Raw genomic sequence first — 18,546 nt, forward strand, 5'->3', positions numbered from 1 at the left:
TATTGGCAATTATGAAGCCATTATGGTCAGGTACCAGTTGTTCTGTGGGACCAAGATCAGCCCTTACTTGAGTCTCATCCCTGATGAGACACAGCGTCTTGCTAAAGTTCTCCAAGGAGAAGCCCTTCGGCTCTCAAAACAGCAAATTCTCACTGCGAGACACATTGGGGGTTGCTCCACACAAGCTATGACCTCTGCCATCATGATTCAGAGGAATCCATGGCTTAGAACAACCGCGTTACCTCCACGCCATAGATTAAGAGTTGAAGACCTACCCTTTGAGGGAAATGATCTTTTCTCGTCAACCACTGACAATTCACTTAAGAAAATAAGGGATGATAAGGTGACTGCTAGGTCCTTAAGGATTACCTTGTTTGTTCCATATAAACACCAGTTCCCTCCTTACATTACAACCCCAGATACAATTGGTTTCCCTCTCAACCGAACCAACATTTCCCTCAGAACCAGCAACATGCTGCTTCCACGGTTCCATCCAACCAGTCCAGATAGAGGTATTACCATAAGGACCGTTCCAATTTCCCCAGAGAGCAGTCAGGGTCTTTTGATGCCAGGCTGTCTTTCCCCCTCCCTGTCGGTCAATCCCTGCCCTTACATGCATGGGAGAAAATTACCCAAGAGCTCTGGGTACTGTCAATAGTTCGGGAGGACTACTCCATGGAGTTCAAATCCATTCCTCTGAACGTTCCTCCTCAGACGAACCCCTCCCTGCCTCAAGCAGTTTTGGTGAAGGAGATACAGAGCTTATTGTGGAAACAAGTAATAGAACCAGTTCTGGCCTCCAGTTCCGATAGGGTTTATTCCCACTATTTCAGGGTGGACAAAAAGTCAAGGGGCTCCTGCCCCGTCTTAGATCTCCATTTTCTAAACAAGTTTATTGTTCCAAAGAGGTTCAGAATGTTATTGTTGAAAGATGTTTTACCCCTGTTGGAAAACCACTGTTGGTTCATTACGGTAGACTTAAAAGACGCTTATTTTCACGTCTCAATAAATTACAGAACATCTGTTTCCAATATGGCTTTGAAAGATACCAGTACAAGGTTCTTCCTTTCAGCCTTTCCTCTGCTCCTCGGGTGTTCACCAAAGTTATGGCAGTAGTGGTCGGCCACCTCATGGAGAAAGGTTGCTCTGTATTTCCCTATCTGGACGACTGGCTTATTGTGGGCCACTCCAGAGAGTCTGTCTCTCATCACACCTGGTTAGTACTGTCAATCCTCCAGCAATTGGGTCTAAGGGTCAATTTAGAAAAACCGTCCTTGGTTCTGCAACAGAGGGTAACATTTGTAGGAGCAGTGTTGGACTCCACAGTAGCCCAGGTTTTTCCCACCAAGGAAAGGATAACTTGGTTCCGACTCACTCTGAACAAAGTGCGCTCTTTCAGACATCAAAGTGCAAGAAATATCCAAAGTCTATTAGGTTTTATGGCCTCTCTGACACTGATAGTTCCATTTGCCAGGCTCCGGCCCCAGCCATTGTAAAATTAGTTTGTCAGGGTATTCTATCCGCACTACCAGAACCTGTACAAGTGGTTCTCAGTTCTGAGGATCATACACAGATCCCTGGCTTGGTGGAACAACAAACGGAACCAAATGATAGGGACTCCGTTTGGTTCCCGCTCCATTCACTTCTCCATCTACATAGACACCTCTCTGTCGGGTTGGGGATCTTTCTCTGGAGACAATCAGGTAAAGGGCCTTTGGGCTCAACAAGTGTCAAAGTTACACATCAGCCTTCTGGAGCTAAGGGCTATACGGTTTGCTCTGAAAGCCTTCCTCCACCTTGTCAAGGACAAAATGTTCAGATATGCATGGACAACACAACTGCCATGCATTATCTGAACCAGCAAGGGGGGGGGGGCACAGTCTCTCTGTCCCTCTCCTGATAGTCCTCCCTGATTTGGGAATGGGCTATCCAACATCAGGTCTCTCTCACAGCTATCCAGATTGTTGGGGAAGACAACACTCTAGTGGATGCCCTGAGTCAGTCCAAGATCCAGAACTATGAATAGTCTATTCACATGGAATTTCTCCAACCCATATTCCTACGGTGGGGGTTTCCCAGTATAGACCTCTTTGCTACTTCACTCAAAAAGAGGTGCCTACAATACTGCTCTCGATGGGGAAGGGAAAGTCATCCCTGGGAGACGCTTTTCAGATGTCTTGATCAGTCAGTCTACTGTATGCCTTCCCTCCTCTCCCTCTCATGACCTTGGCACTCAGCCAGATGGTGAGGGAGAAAGTGTCAGTGATTGTAATCTCCCCTTATTGGCCAAGACAGGCTTGGTTCTCCATCCTGTCCAGAATGTCACAGGGAAGAACTTACTGGTTTCTGCTGTCACCAACCCTTCTTTGGAACAACGTGGTTCTTCACCACAATTTAGACACACTGAAGTTAAGAGCTTGGCTTGTGTCCCCTCTGGAGCAGAATTCTCTTCCCCAGGCAGGAACATACTTTCACAAGCCAGGAAACCTTCCACCCATAAGTCATACTCTAGGAAGTGGAAACCTTTCTCGAGTTGGGCAGTTGAACAGGGTTTAGCCCCTTCTTTGACTCCCTTGCCATCTGTCTTAGACTATCTGGTCCTCTTAAAAAACCAGGGACTCTCTAATTACTCTGTGAAGGTCCATCTAGAGGCCATCTTGACCTATCATAATGGGGTAGGTCCCTCTTCTCCCAACTGGAATGTAAGTCCTTCCTCAAAGGGTTGGCTAATGTTTATTCTTCAGTCTCCAAACCCACTCTCCACTGGAGCTTGTCTCTGGTTTTAACAACTCTCATGCATAAGCCTTTTGCGCCTCTAGCTACCTGTCCTCTCAAACTTCTGACCCCTAAGATGGCCTTCTTAGTGGCCATAACATCAGCTAGGAGGGAGAGTAAAATGCAAGCCCTGAGGTACAATCCACCTTTCCTCAAAATGTTTGCAGACAAAGTAATTCTTCGCCCCAGCCTCCAGTTCCTTCCCAAGGTGGTCTCTGCCTTTCACCTCAACCAAGACATTACTCTGCCAGTATTTTGTCCTTTGCCTTCTACAGAGGCTGACAGACTTCTACACACATTGGACGTCAAACGTACACTGTGTTTTTACCTGGACAGGACTATTGTTTTCAGAAAGGACCCTAACATTTGTCTCCTTCAAGGGAGCTAAAAAAAAGCATTGAAAGTCACTGCCCAGACCAACTGGTTGGTATGGCTCATTAGAGAGTGTTATAAGCAATCCAAACAACCTTGCCCTTTGAACATTAGGGTGCATTCTACAAAGGCCCAATCTACCTCATCAGCATTTAGACTGCGCATTCCACTTGTGGACTTATGCAAGGCAGCCACCTGGTCGACACCATCCACCTTTATTAGACATTATGCAATTGGCATAGACTTCAGAAGGGATGCTGCAGTCGGCAAAGCAGTCCTGAAGTCTTTTTTGATGAAGAGCAACACACCCACCTCCTGGGTAAGTTAGCTTGCTAATCTCCCATGTGGGACTGCACAGAAGACACAACGATGAAAACAATTTGCACTTACCTGTAACTGTTGTTCATCAAGTGTTTGTCTGTACAGGCACACATCCCTTCCTCCTTTCCCCGCCATGTGCTCCTTAAATATGCTAATGTCTCCTTCTTCACTGGCAGCTTAGTGAACTGAGGGAGGGATCCACTCGGCCTGCCTTTTATAGATGCACCCTCTCAGAAAGTGCGCGAGAAAGCTGGGTGAGCATCTCGTGCCTTTTGGAGCTTTGATACGTCTACAGTTGGCTTGCACATGTGCAGTTCCCATGTGTGCCCGCTCAGAAGAACACTCGATGAACAAAAGTTACAGGTAGGTGCAACCCTGTTTTCTCTGAGATTCTCAAGATGTGCATAAAAATAGGAAATTGTAACATAACCTATGTCCATGCAGGGAAAAATATCTTTATGGAAGCAGTCCCTGCTATCTAGTGATAAAGTGCTCAGATTTCACACCAAGCAACTGTTCCTCAATCTTACTATCACTGTTTGCTAAATCTTGCTGTCACTGCAGCCCCAAACCAGTGCTGCTAAGAGAAAGTTTGCAAAATCTTTTTTTCTTTCTTCCTCGAAACCTAATCTCCCCCTCTCCCTACAAGCCTCAAAGAGGAGTGCTGTTTAGCATAACATGGATGGAGGTACACAAAAACATTTTATTTTTCATGATTACTGCTCCTTCTCCAAAACCAACAACAACTAATGATAATTTGGTTAGATCTGCTACAGCCTATTTGTGTGGACACTTGCATACCCTGGGTGGTCTGATGCCAGTTTTACATGCTCAGCACCATCATGGCACTCTAGAACTGGAGCTGGGAGACTGGAAGGATAATCGGAAGTAAGTAACATTTCTAGTTTTCCACATTTTATAGTGATGTAATCAGCAGAAGCATCATGATATCACCTTGTGCTTGGATGAGTTTTGCGCATCTCATTATATGAAATCATGGTTATTCATGCAACGTTTTGAACAACTACTCTCAAAATGTGTGGCTGTTTAGGCGATAGATGAGGAAGAATGGTGTGTGTTAATGATCAGAAGGTTAATTGTTGCAATAATGAGTATACGCATGCACGCACACACTTCTTACTTTCTTGGTCTTTCCTCCCTGAATATCATGTTGCATATCTGCAATATGAAGTTGCTCCTTCCTTACTTCTTTTCAGCAAATCTAGAAATGCCTTGAAAGTTGACAATATTTCCTTCACACTCTACTAATTAACTTTGGGAAGGTTCCAGTACAACTTTTATGGTGGTGGTGTTGACCTTGGAAGGCATACTAAAACACTATTTGATAATCCTGTGTTTTAGAATACAGTAAGAATAAGCAAACTCTGAGCCTCTTTGGCTTCAAGGAAATTGAATTGCGTACGAGTAAAGAGGCAGTTCAAGCTATGGAATCGGCCTTCGCCTGTACCAAACTTCATATTGGATTGCAGGAAAAGAAAAGAAAATTGGGCTGCTTCCACAGCAACCTGTTCATCAGAACATTGCGGTATAGGTTAAGGGAACTGTGGGCTTAGTTGGAGGCAAGGAAGCTTTCAGTCTGCATACAGGGGAAATTTATGGAAACTTCAGGGAATCCAGCTGAAGTCTCAGAACAAAGTCTGAAGAAGTATAGCTTGTGTATCTTCTGTACAAGCTTAGAATCCAACCCAATATATTGTTGTTTAAGTGTTTAGGAAAATTGAAGCATTTCCTTGGAAAAGATATCTAGATTTTGTGCAACTAGAAGAGCAAAGTGGCACATTTCTTTTACCTTTTGAGATGACCATATTAGATTTTAGGTAATTATTACTGACTACCCTTACACTATTATAATATTCTGTTATATTAAGTAATACTATTGCTGTTGTTTAACTGTGTATCCCATCCTAACCTGAAACTTTCAGGGCAGATACCATGCTTTAACATAATATATAGTTGCATTTTCTTATTAACATTTTTTAATTTCATGTTCAGAATCTGAAATATAGCAATTTCTAAGTATCTGTATTATGAGATTACTGTACGTTCACCATCAGTACTTCGAATGTGCCTTGATTTTTAGAATGTGCCTTGCAGGCTAAAACTATTCTTTTTAATTATTGATCATCAGATTCAGGATTCTTGCTTTTGATCATGATCTCTTCAGTTTTGCTGACCTGGATTTTGAGACATGGCCTGTAGTTCTTGTCACCAATCCCAAGCCACTCCTTTATAGTAGCTCTGCTCATGAACCACTACAGAGGATTCTTAATTCTACCCACATCAGGTAACTTGATGGTGTGCTGAGATTTTTACAAATTTCTGATTTCAAATTTTTACAAAGTTCTAATGACATTTGATTTATATACTGTCCTTCAGGACAACTTAACACCCACTCAGAGCAGTTTACAAAGTGTGCCACTGTTATCCCCACAACAAAACACCCTGTGAGGTGACCCAAGGCCAGTTTGGTGTAGTGGTTAAGAGTGCGGAACTCTAATATGGAGAGCTGGGTTTGATTCCCCACTCCTCCATTTGAAGCCAGCTGGGTGACCTTGGGCTATTTTTTTTTTATATATAATTTTTATTCTTTTTATTAACTACATTAACTAACAATACAAGGGGAAGAAAGGGAACAAGGGGAGGAAGGGAAAAAAAACACAACAACTACAACATGTAACAACTATGCTACACAAAATGTTTTCCCTTCATACTGCCGTTATTCAAAAGTTAAAGCTTTATGTTATATTGATGGAGTGGTTGACCTTACTAAATGCAAATTACAATTTAAATTCAAATTAAATTTTCCTTCCCCTCCTGGGTCCCGGACGCAGTTCTCTCTGAGCAACTGCAGCCGCAGTGCTTGTTTCCTCCCCCCCCCCTCAGACTTCTCCTTTTCGTCTTGCTTGGTGCACTGAAATTCTGGATTTTTATCCTCAAAATCCCTTAGTTGATCTTCTGATAATATCTTGAAAGCTTGATCTTTGTGACTGAACCAGATTCCTTCCGGAAATAACCATTTGTACTTTATTCCACGTTCTCTCAGAAGAGCTGCGAACTTTTTATACTTAAAACGTCTTTTCCGAACTAGAAATGGGACATCTTTCAATATCTTAACTTTATTACCCAAAAAGTCCAAATCTGCATTGTATGAATTATATAGGATCGTGTCCCGGATCCTCTTAGATGAAAAATCAATGATGATCTCGCGAGGCAGCTGACGCTTCATTGCATATTTTGAAGTAGCCCGACGGACTTCCAAAATGGCGCTTTTTACTTCTTCTTTAGTTGCCCTCGCGGGTGTCGCCAGTAGTTCCGAGACCAGACCCCGTAAATCCTCATTTTCCTCCTCTTTCACATTCTGGAGGCGCAAAATTGTCTGTGTTCGTTCCACTTGTAGCCCGATCAGCTGGTTCTCCACCAGCTTTAGCTCTTTATTCGTAGCCTTCACGAGTGACGCACTTTCCCGAGCAGACTTCTCTGCCCCCCCGCTACTTCCTTAATGGTTTTCACTTTGCTCTCAATTAAGCCCACCCTTTGATCTGTTTCGTTCAGCTTGTCAACAAAGGGTTTTATGGCTTCACCAACCGCCCTCCGCACTACTTCCTCCAACGACTCTCCCTTCAGGGCAGCCGAAACTGACTTGCCCAGAGCGGGACTTTGTTTTTTCGTTGCCATTTTAGGGGGGGGGGGAACCGCCAACCAGATTCTGAAACTCAGCGAAGGGGAAGAACAAGCCTTCTTAGCTTCAGATCCCACCACTCCTTCGCGTGCGCTTGTAGTAACAGAAGGGATTCGCTTACTTTCAGGCTTTCACCTAATTCTGCTCTTTGCCGTTTTCCATGGCCCGGCAGCACTCGAGGCGCCGCGCACGTCTGCCGGCCTCCGTAGGGACAAACGGGCAATTAACCCCCCGCATTGATTCCGGGGGGCTCTTCCCGCAGCGTCCCGGACCCAGCCTCCCTCACTGGGAGTTTTGGGGGCTAATCTTCACAGATCAGCCGCCCGGACAGGGTGCTCGGGCGCTTCCTCTCGGACCTGCGAAGAGGAGCGTCCGACATGGCTGAGAAAACGAAACCGAATCCCGGGTGACCTTGGGCTATTCACAGCTCTCTGGAGCTCTCTCAGCCCCACCCACCTCACAGGGTATTTTGTTGTGGGGATAATAATGACATATTTTGTAAACCGCTTTGAGTGGGCATTAAGTTGTCCTTAAATGCCCTGAAGTGTGGTATATAAATCGAATGTTATTACTATTATTAAGGTTGCCCAGCTGGCTTCAAGTGGAGGAGTGGGAAACCAAACCCCACTCTCCAGATTAGAGTCCTGCCACTCTTAACCACTACACCAAACTGTTAAGTTCTCATGAACATTTGTAACTTTTCAGTGTTTGCATATTAATACTAAGTGCTTTCAGCTTCCTGTGCATCACAAAAGACTGTTTAGAAGATAACTTAGTATTGCGTCATTTACAGTCTACCTTTCTTTACAAAGGAAAGATTACCTTGACTTTTAACCAGCTCCTTGATCAATTTGTATTTTGAAACAATTTTTTAAAAATAACATTCTTCAATATAGAAAATTCTAATGTTGAAACTCGAAATTTGTTCTGTTGTATCTCTGCTTCACACACTTTCTGGAAACAACCATCCAGAGACAAGCATTATATCAGTTTGGATCACCTATACAGTTACATATAAAGAAAGGTGTCATAGTCATTATTTTATAGTGATATACTACTAACAAATTCCCCCATATACGGGTTTGTTTCTGCTTCTTAGAATTTTGGCCTTCTCTCCCTCTCCTATCAAGTTTGTCAAGGTCAGTATTGATGGCATTCATCTAGGTGATGCTCTTCATGTGTCTGGACCTCTCTATGTCCTACAGTGGAGCCCCCAAAGCTACAGTCAAGGATTTCATCAAATAAATGTGACAGTTCAGGTGAGCTCTCTGTTGCTGCAGCTTATTTCTATCATGTAGTGTTTGATAGCCTTCAAAGACCGTTTGTTTGAATAGATTCATTCCTATTCCTGAGTGAATGATTTTGGACAAATAATATTTTAGACTCTTTAAAATCGGAACAGTAGAGAAAATGGCACATAGTTTTCTGAAGGTAGATCAGAGAGAGCAAAAATATGTAGACTTATGTAAATTATCAGTCTTGTATATAGCCAATTTCCACCATTTCTGTCACAAGAAGCGGAACATGACCAAGAAGCAGAACTCAAGATAAGGCTTTACAGGTAGAAGCGGACTTGAATCTTAATGGCTGGGGTCACCAGGGGTAAAGGAGCACTTAAGTGGCATCTCCAAATGTACCATTTTACTTCCTCTGCAACAGAATGATTGCCATTCAGAATGATTGCCATTCTGTCCTTTGTGGGATACTTTCTCTGCATTCAAGACACTGAGCCTGCTCTCTGCTCTTGACACTGAGTAACTCAGAGATCCCAGAATCCTTGCAGTATACAATGCTGTGTGCACACACCCTGCCCATCATAATGCCAGCATGGCACAGTAGCTAGAGCATGGGATTCTGACCATTGAAACAGCTTCCAATCCCCATGATGTTCAGCCAGTCATTCTCTCAGCCTAACCTACGTCACAAAGTCATAGTGAGGTTAAAGGGGACCATGTGTGCCATTCTGAGCTTTTTGGAGGCAGGTGGGGTTTTAAAAAGTAACAATGATGGGCATTAGGCTAGTAATAAGAATAGTATTTTATTTTTTTTATGTGTTGCCATTTTAGGATGCCAGTGACAAGAGTACTACTCAGCTTCATACATTCGCAATGGAAGAAAACCTGTCTCTCAAATTTGGCTTCTTTCCATCTTGGCTTCTTCTTGCTGACCTCTATATATGGGTTAGTATTATTAGAGGGTATGTGCCCTAGAACTGGCCCATTTTCTTCCACCTGCTTGCTACTAAGTTCTCTAGTTCTATGAGTCACTCAGATGTTTGGGTTTATTTAGGGACTGTGTGTTTTTATGAAGTTTCAGCTTATTGTCCTAGACCTGACCAAACTATGACTTGATTGGACATTGAAGAATGTAATTTTACACTTTGCTGGTGCAGTCACAGTACACACACTGTGCTTATAGGGAGTATGTATTTTGCATGTATGTGCTAGTATTAGAATGGTGAGAGAGCGAATGAATGCCAGCCAGGCTATAAAGAAGATGAAAGGAACCCGAATATTGTTTAAGAAAGAACCAATTCAAATTATGTGCTCATAGATTACAATCTTCACGACTGTAGCATTTCAAAATGAACGTTTGAACACACTCCCTCGTACATCCTAAAGTGATGTAATCATGTAACAAGATTGTGCTACATGTGAACATGTATGTTTAAATAAGTTCTTACAAAATTTTACATTAGTTTTGAATTTCTTATTTTTCATGTGTTTGTACTTCTTCCCTTCCAACTTCCCACATGGAGGGATATTCCATATGCTATCAAGTGAATGACCTCTATGTGCACTCTGAAGCGGTAGGATTGCACAAGAGGAGCATAACTGTCTAAGTACCTGTGCATTTGTCCACAGGATGCATAACAAAGATTCGAAGTTCTGATGTGTCCTCTATTCAGACATCCCAAAAGACTGAAAATTTGTAGTTTAGATCTAAAATACCTGTGTCTACTAAAGGTAAATCTTTAGGATAGTCGTCCATCACCTTATTTTCAGGATTCTGAGAATGACAGTTTTTCTTTTTTCTTTTCTTTTTGAGGCTCGGGTAGCATTTGCACTCGTGGTTATCATCCAGATTGCCTTTCTGATTATTTTCCGGTATTTAGGGAGGCCAGCACTTAAAGGTAAGAGCCTTTTTAAAATGCAGCTTTAATCATTCTTTGTTTTTCTTGCTGTTCTCTACAGCTTGAAGCAATTCTTCCAACCTGCTTGGAAGAAAATGCTTCAAACAATTTCTTTACTTCATTTATACCCCACCTTTCTCTCCAATGGACCCAAGGTGGTTTACATAATTCTCCTTTCCTCCATCTTATCTCCACAACAATCCTGTTAGTCACACCCTGAGAGTGTGTTACTAGTCCAAGGTCATGCAGCAAACATCCATGGCAGATCCGAATTTGTTCTCTCAGATCCTAGTCCAACTCAGTTAGGCAGGTTTTAGCTCCCATCACCTGCATGTGCTATATTTATGTAAAAAGACATATTTGCATGTTATAGATGAATTATGTGGACACATGAACATATAAATGTCTCTGTAATGTCTACCTGAGCTCTCAGCCAGAAGGTAATCTTTTAAAAAATTGAAGTTACCAGTTCAGAATGCAGTTTGACTAAAATATGGGTTTCACTTTTTTAAAATGTTGATATACTGACTAAACCTAAACAAAATCAGTCATAAGGATGTAAAATTATATATGGGAATTTGTTTACACATATTGGGTTGGTGTTAGCTTCTTTACTGTATTTTCTTAAAGGAATGTGGGCAAGGGCTGTGGCTCAGTGGTACATCATCTTTTTGGCATGCAGAAAGTCCCAGGTTCAATCCCCAACATCTCCAGTTGAAAGGATTAAGTAGCAGGTGATGTGAATGGCCTCAGCCTGAGCCCCTGGAGAGCCACTGCCAGTTCGTGTAGATAGTACTTACCTTGACGGACTGACCAGCTGATTCAGTATTAGCCACTTCCCTGGTGGGAAAAGTTCTGACCCTTTCATAGACTTAATGTGTGGAAATGGGCCATTGAAGCTATTCATGGCAGGGAGGTAAATAACTTCACCTGGTAAATAGCAGTCTATCAAGCCTCTATTAAACGGACAGGATACTTTTTTCTCCAGCCAGCTGGCAACCCTAGTTACAGCTGATCTTTATTTGTATCAAGCTAGCCTTGCTAAAATTCTGCCCTGCTTTGCAAATAAGCATTATAAAGTTTATTGTATGACCCACTTGAACTGGCACTAAACTGGTTTCAAATGTTTTAATAAACTTTTATTGACTCAAGTCACGGGTCCCCAACCTTTTTGTACCTGTGGGCTCCTTTGGAATTCTTACACAGCATGATGGGTGCAGCCACAAAATGTTTATCACAATAAGCAGTCAGCCATAAAATGGCTTTCATTTACATAGTGAAAATCCTTGTGTTATTGTTGCCAAAGCAACATTTTTAAAAAATCTGCTGCACAGTCAATCAGATCTCCATTGGTCCATCAGAAGCCTTGTTGGGCAAAAGCCACACCTGTCCCCACCTGCTTTCTAAAAACACTTGAAGAGCATCAGGAAAGGTGTCAGCAGGCATCAGGATGTACATGGGTGCTCTTCACTTAAGTTCTTCTAGTCTGTTTTTTTTATTTGTCACAACTAAACCAAAATTATTTAACAAGGCACTATATGTAGTAACTGTGTGTGCACATGTGTGTAAAAAGTGCTGTCAAGTTGCAGTTGACTTATGGTAACCTGTACTGGGGTTTTCAAGGCAAGAGACTTAACAAAGGTGGTTTGCCATTGCCTGCCTCTGCATAGTGACCCTGGACTTCCTTGATGGCCTCTCATTGTTACCTGAATTGGTCTCCTTGCAAGTAAGAGAATTGTGGGAGGAATTAGCAAGCAAGGAAGATTGCTAAGTGAAAGGTCGGTAACTACGGGATCTTTTTCATCCATTTTTACGGGGTCCCAGTTATAGCAAACAAGACTGGTGCTTTAAATTTAAAGAAGGAACTTCTATTGAAAAGGGAAAATGCATGCACATACACATAGGGTAAATAGCAAAATGGTTATACACAAACACACACACACACACAGAGTCCTAGAAAGCTAGGCAGAAGTTGGAATAGAGTGAGAGAGGGCAAAGTATATCTACCTATCCTGAAGAGTGGTCCAGTCCACAGGGGAAGAGAGTAGCTTCAAACACCAGCATTCTCAGCCAGGAGAGCAAGAGGCTTAGGGCAAACCTCAAAGGAACAGCGCTTTGGATCCAGTAAGCATGTACAATTTGAATGGGGCCAAGGCACTAATAGGGTAAAACGTGCCCTGAGGTGGGATGGCCCACCCAGCTGTTAGAACAAAGGCTCCAACAGCCAGTTCCTGGGAGTAACAAAAGGTTTTATTACCTTGATTGGTAGCTGCCGGGGCATGTGAAAGAGAAAGCAAAACTTGTCCCGGCTCTGCACAATAGGGCAGTTTGTTAATGAAATCCACCGGAGCTAAGTTGATGAATTTAGTTGGGGAAGGTACCTTCCCAGGAATGAATTATAATTACTTATGAACGCTAGTTGATTTTCTCCTCAATCACTGATAGGAGATCTCATCATGGAAGGAGGGAAAGGAATGTGTAAAATGGGATGACTCTGCGAGACCTTTGTTGCTCTGGATTCCTTTAGGGGTTGGGGAGACTGCAAAACTACCACTGTGAGTCTCTCCATTCATGCCTGGATCTCCCAGGTGGGACTCTGCAACTGTTAGCTGGCATTTCCCTGGCTGCAATTCAAACTGCCATTTTAAATCCAGGGGCCTTGTGATTTTATTTTATAATGGCTATTAAAGATGGCGGAGGCCAGGCCAACTGCTTACACCGTCCAAGTACTAACAGCACCGACTGTACTTAGCTTCAAAGATCTGATTAGATTGGGATAGCCCGGGTCACCCAGTTCAAGGCCATAATAGCTGTATCTATATGTTAATGCTCTCATTTTGTAACTATAGAGAAATTTGAACACAGGAGATCTCTCATCAACAGTTGTAAACTATTGCTTTATAAATAAAAAATCCTTGTAAATCTATCATATAAACCATTTACAGGAACCATTTAATTTTTAACTATAAATAATTTAATTGATTCCTTGCTTGTTGTATCCTTCAGAGCTCTCCTTTCAATGTATCTCATGGGGTGAGATCACAAGAACTTTCAATAAACATGCTGATGAAATTTGTTCTGACCTTCATTTATATTTGACCCAGATCTTGCAATCTTTGCGTAGAATATACTTTACTGGAAGTCTGGGTGCATGCATGCTAGTTAAACTGAAATTAAATCTAGACAAGACTGAAGAATAGAGAACTGCTAAGAAAGCTTCATAGTTGGAATTTGGCCTTTATCACTAGTCCCTCAGGTTTACAGTATTGGTGTTTTTTAATCTCTTTCTATGCTTAGAAGTTCGGCTTAAAAATGATTTTGCAAACACTATTTGTCGAGATGGTGGTGGACTTGTTTTATACTGAGATCAACTGAAAATAATTTGGGACTGTATATGCACCTTGTAGTTATAACATGCTCTTGAAACTGCATGTGGAGAATGTTCTAGCCTACTTCTTGTTCGGTGTTGGCTGCCAGGAATGCTTAAGGCAAGTGCTTCAGAACTTGTATTGGTGCTTTTCAGGCACAGTTAAATTGATAGCTTCACAGACCTATGTGGTTTGGACCTCTAACGTCTTATCATTGTCTCCCAGTGTTCTGTAACTGTACCTCAGTCTCATCCCCTGGATATCAAGGGTAAACAGACTGTGGTAGCATGGGGTGGCTTATTTAGGAGTACAGAACTGTCTCATGCTTGGGCTCGGTGTTATAAAACTGTTTCAGAATTCTTACTGGAGAGACAATTTGTAGTGGGTTAGCTTTTATTTAACAGAATTAAATTAACATAGGAGTCAGGAGAGGCGAGAGCAGGATTTAATTTTAATTTTTTTACGTTTGAGTTTTAAAAATGTGACTATCCCCAAACCTTCAGGAGGATGAAGCACGTGTACCTATAGATATTTGATGCACCTTTGGGAAAATCCACCAGAAAGTCTCCTTCCACAAACTCCCTTTCATTTCAGTGAATGGATTTGCCCCTTGATGGCCCTGTAAAACATTACCTTTAGGCAGCCCATATGTATTTAACATTATTGAGTAATTTTTTTCTGCTGAATTTTTTTTTTCATTTTAGGACATCCCACCAGGGCAATGCAGGCTTCTCTTTCACTTCACATCCTGAGCAAAACAAACCTCTTCTATTACTTCTTCTTGCTGCTGAGCTTGTATACTGTTCTAGGTAAGACGCTCTGAGGAATGGGCACAGTGGCTTTGTTGACATGCCAATATTGTTTCTAGCAGAAAATCTGAGAGCTTTGAATTTACTTTTTTAATATAATAAAATGTTATTGAAAGCTGTGAGTTTAATTGAGATTTATGTGCTTGCAAAGGATGCTTCAGAAAAAATGCCATCAATTTATAATCCATGAAACCTAAAAATCAACTTGAGTTTGAGGCCAAAACTGTGTATTTGGAATAAAAGTTTATCTGTTTGGAGCTGAATTGGATGATAATGAAGTACACATGACACATTTAATATCTTTATTTGATAAGTTACTGATTTTTCTGACCACAACTGGTATGTAATGGTATTTATTACCATTCCAATACCCCCAACAAAAATAAGATCCTTCACCACCACCACCAGGAGCCAGTAGAAATCTATTAGTTGAATCCAACCAGCTTTTCTGCTGGTAAAAAGGGATCCGTATTGACCACCCAAAAAAGCTGTGCTGGGAGCAATGGGATCTACATGTACAAAAGCCATGTGCAATGTGGGCTGCAGTTAGGAGGGGAAACTGGGTTAGATTGAATGAAAAAACTGGCTAGACCCAACAGAATAGCTTTTAGTCTTCCTGCCAGTGAAAATCCACTCTGCATGTACTTCGTTTCTTCTTTCCCGGCATTTCCTTCCTTACTCATCTACTCTAGTGGCAAATTGTAAGTATCTTGCCTGTGGTCGCAATTTCAGAGCCAGGCAGGGTTTTCTCTGCTTTCTCTTTGTACTATGGTAAACATTCCCAGCAAAGGTTTCTTTGGGGAAATCACCACAGCTTCATGGAAAAAAGTTTATTTTCTTGTAATTAAAATATTTCATTAGAGAAAGGAAAAATGTAGTGAGCATAAAATGTGTAACAGCTATGAAACAAATACATTCAAAGGTGGGGAATCAGTTCTTGTCTGTGGTGTTACTTGAGAGAGGTAGTTACCAAAAAATAATGTTAGTAATGTTAGTTACCAAATTTGTTTCCATCTGAGTCTGTCCAGGTCTCCTCTTGAAGCCATTGTTCTCTTCAGATAGACCTATTCTTTCATCTTTTTCCTGAGTCAGATGAACAGCAAAAAAACACCATCTTCCCTATCCCACTCAGAATCCTGGAGTACACATTCCTAGAATTCCTTCTCTTATGCAGAGGAGAGGGTGCACCTTCAATGCATTGCATAGATCTGCAAATCTTTACATATCAATGGCATTATTTGACATTATTTGAGAATTAATTCTTTATTATTAGGAATTCAGATGAGCATCTTTTTAAGCTAGCTATTTCTGTCTCTGTTTCCAGGCACTGTTTGAAAGTGATACTTATTGCTGGACACGGATTTTAGGGTTAACTGTAAAAAATATGTTTTTGTATTATACTGAATATGATTATCATTCTTCTTTCTTTACAGGTCCCTGGTTTATTGGTGAGATAATAGATGGTCACATGGGTGCCTGCTTTTCTTTTGGGGTAATAGTTGATGGTCATTTCTTTCAAGGCAGTATAACATTCCTAGTTGGAATTTTGCAGGTAGGATATGCTATGCAACAGTCAACAAAATGAAATGTTTCCAAATATTGGAATGTGTCAGAAAAAGTTAACAAGTTGTGCAGTTATTGCTGAAATATAAATTGCCAAGTAATACTTCCAGTACAGTTATTTTAGTATAAGTCTTTCTAAATTTTGCATTTGATTTGATAGTGCAGTATAGGACAGGGGTGCACAACTGAAAACAGTTATATGTTCCAGAATGGTCCTTGATTGCAGCTAAGTGGGCTGCATCAGGCCCTGCCCCTGTACAGACTTCTGATTGAGATTGCAGCTACTGACAAATAATTTGGTCCCACAACTGAGCATTCCATTCACCTGTGTCTCAGCCATAGTCCATTAATTAGACACAGTAGCTACAAGTTTTCAGTGCAATCCTGACCAGGGCCTTTTTTCAGCAGGAACGCGGTGGAACGGAGTTCCAGCACCTTTTGAAAATGGTCACGTGGCCGGTGTCCCCATTCCCTGATCTCCAGACAGAGGGGAGTTTAGATTGCCCTCTGCGCCACCGAGCAGTGCGGAGGGCAATTTAAACTCCCCTCTGTCTGGAGATCAGGGGGTGGGGCCACCGGCCATGTGACCATTTTCACCAAGGACGATTTAAACTTTAAAAAACTCCCTCCCCCCCTTGTTCCAGCTGACCCAAAGTGACATCATTGTGCGGTCATGAGTTCCACCACTGAGTTCCACCACCTTTTTCCCCAGAAAAAAAGCCCTGATCCTGACCATATTACCTCAGTAAGTTCCATTTTACTCAGTGGGCCTTACTCCCAGGTAAGTATTTGAATGATTGTACACAGAGGGCGTTCAAAGCACTTGAGTAAAGGGAGGAAATGGTCATGGGGAGGATGTTGCATGAAGATTGCTATGACAACCTCACTGCCCCTGCCTCATGTGGTTATCTCCATTGTGCTGAATTGCTTCGCTCCCTCAGTCAAGGGCAGTAGATTGACTGAAGGCCACATGGCATGCAGCTGTGGGCTGAATGTTATGCATCCATGTTCTTGAAGATTCACAGCAGTTAAAAGTTTATTTAAGCAGCTCTTGAAAGGACCTGCGTGGATCATGGTTAGTGTCATGTCTTGTGCCCCTTCATGAGATAATGCTTGTAACAAGCACAAGATTTCTTCCTCCCCATATTTGCTCCATTCTCTATATTTTAAATTTTCATAGGAGTTCTGATATTCCTGTTGTGTGGCTGAAGCTCTTTAGCTAAAAATAGTGATGAACATTAACAAAGCTACCTGCCTGTTGTAGCAGTAATGCCACCATGTCATGGTGGTTTTGCTTTTTCCGTGAAATTTCTGAAGTGCCATTTGCAGAACATATTGTAACCACCGTATCTGTAAAGACAAGGATGGCTTCCACAGAGGTGTGTTTTGGCCCCCTTGCTCTTCAATCTCTAGTTAAATGACTTAGTTCCAAGCTTCTCAGGCCCTGAGTTCTTTCCGCCATCTTTGGAGGGGTCAGAAATTATCGATTCTCCTATATGAAGATGACATGGTGTTAGTGTGTCTTTTATCGGTTTAAGGAGGATACTGAACAAACTGGGCAATTTCTGTAAGGGTGAGGCCTTAAAAATCAACTTTGCCCAGCCCAAAGTAATGGTCTTTGGGAAGATACCTCAACAATTTAAATGGTCAACAGATGGCAATCCCATTGAACAATGCAGCACCTTTAGGTATCTTGGGGTGACATTTAGTGAAACCCTCTCATGAAATGCCCGCCTAGCCATAACAAAAGCCTCAGTTTTGAAAACCAATGGGGCCATTTAAATTTTACATCTCAAAAGGAGGATTTTTAGTTGAGCCGGCCTTGAAACTGTTCCAATGTAAGGCCATCCCACCGCATCTATACGGTACAGAGATCTAGGGTTGGAATGAATGTCTGACTTTGACCCTGGAACCAACTCAAAATCTGTTTTTTACAGAGGATTCTAGCTTTGCCTCGTGGCACTCCAGCAGCTTTAGTGTGGGCTGAACTTGGGTTACCTTCTATCAGAGCCCGTTTGCCTTATTTAGATTCTGGAGAAAGCAATCTCTGCTAGTCCACTCTTAAGGCAAAGCAATGCACTGCTGTAGACATCATTTGCTCTGCTGGCTTCAACAATATCCTCCGCCATTATTCCCTGATGGATGACTTTCAGGGTGTCCCCTTGCCTGGTCTCAATATATGAGACTGGATCTTTAAGACGGATGCTGCATTGGACAGAAGTACAAGTCTCTGTTCTAGATTTTCTTCCTGGTTTAAGTTGTTCAAGAGGGACCATGGCTGAATCTCTTATTTGACCAACATTTTTCCTAGTCTTAGAATAGCTTTAACTTCTCTGAGATTTCAAACCATGCACTCAGCCATTCTAGACAGTCATTACATACAAATACCGATTGATGCCCATTTTTGTATTTGTGGAGCTTCAGTCCCCAAAGACCTTCCCCATTATCTTTTGTTCTGTCCCTTGTATACAGAGCCCAGAAATAAATTTCTTAAGGAAATCATAA

At 41.9% G+C, this 18,546-nt stretch overlaps 1 protein-coding gene across 1 annotated transcript in view; it reads left to right on the top strand.

The window, feature by feature from the left end:
• Nucleotides 1-18,546, top strand: part of TMEM62 (transmembrane protein 62) — a 35,912-nt gene that overhangs the window by 15,284 nt on the left and 2,082 nt on the right. Inside the window, exons 7-13 of the mRNA XM_054972454.1 lie at nucleotides 4,234-4,356; nucleotides 5,618-5,773; nucleotides 8,268-8,427; nucleotides 9,235-9,348; nucleotides 10,217-10,301; nucleotides 14,374-14,478; nucleotides 15,912-16,030. Of these exons, the coding sequence (XP_054828429.1) occupies nucleotides 4,234-4,356; nucleotides 5,618-5,773; nucleotides 8,268-8,427; nucleotides 9,235-9,348; nucleotides 10,217-10,301; nucleotides 14,374-14,478; nucleotides 15,912-16,030 (862 nt within the window). The remainder of the gene's footprint in view (nucleotides 1-4,233; nucleotides 4,357-5,617; nucleotides 5,774-8,267; nucleotides 8,428-9,234; nucleotides 9,349-10,216; nucleotides 10,302-14,373; nucleotides 14,479-15,911; nucleotides 16,031-18,546) is intronic.

The sequence above is a fragment of the Eublepharis macularius genome, chromosome 2 (assembly GCF_028583425.1).
Source record: "Eublepharis macularius isolate TG4126 chromosome 2, MPM_Emac_v1.0, whole genome shotgun sequence".
NCBI lineage: Eukaryota > Metazoa > Chordata > Lepidosauria > Squamata > Eublepharidae > Eublepharis > Eublepharis macularius.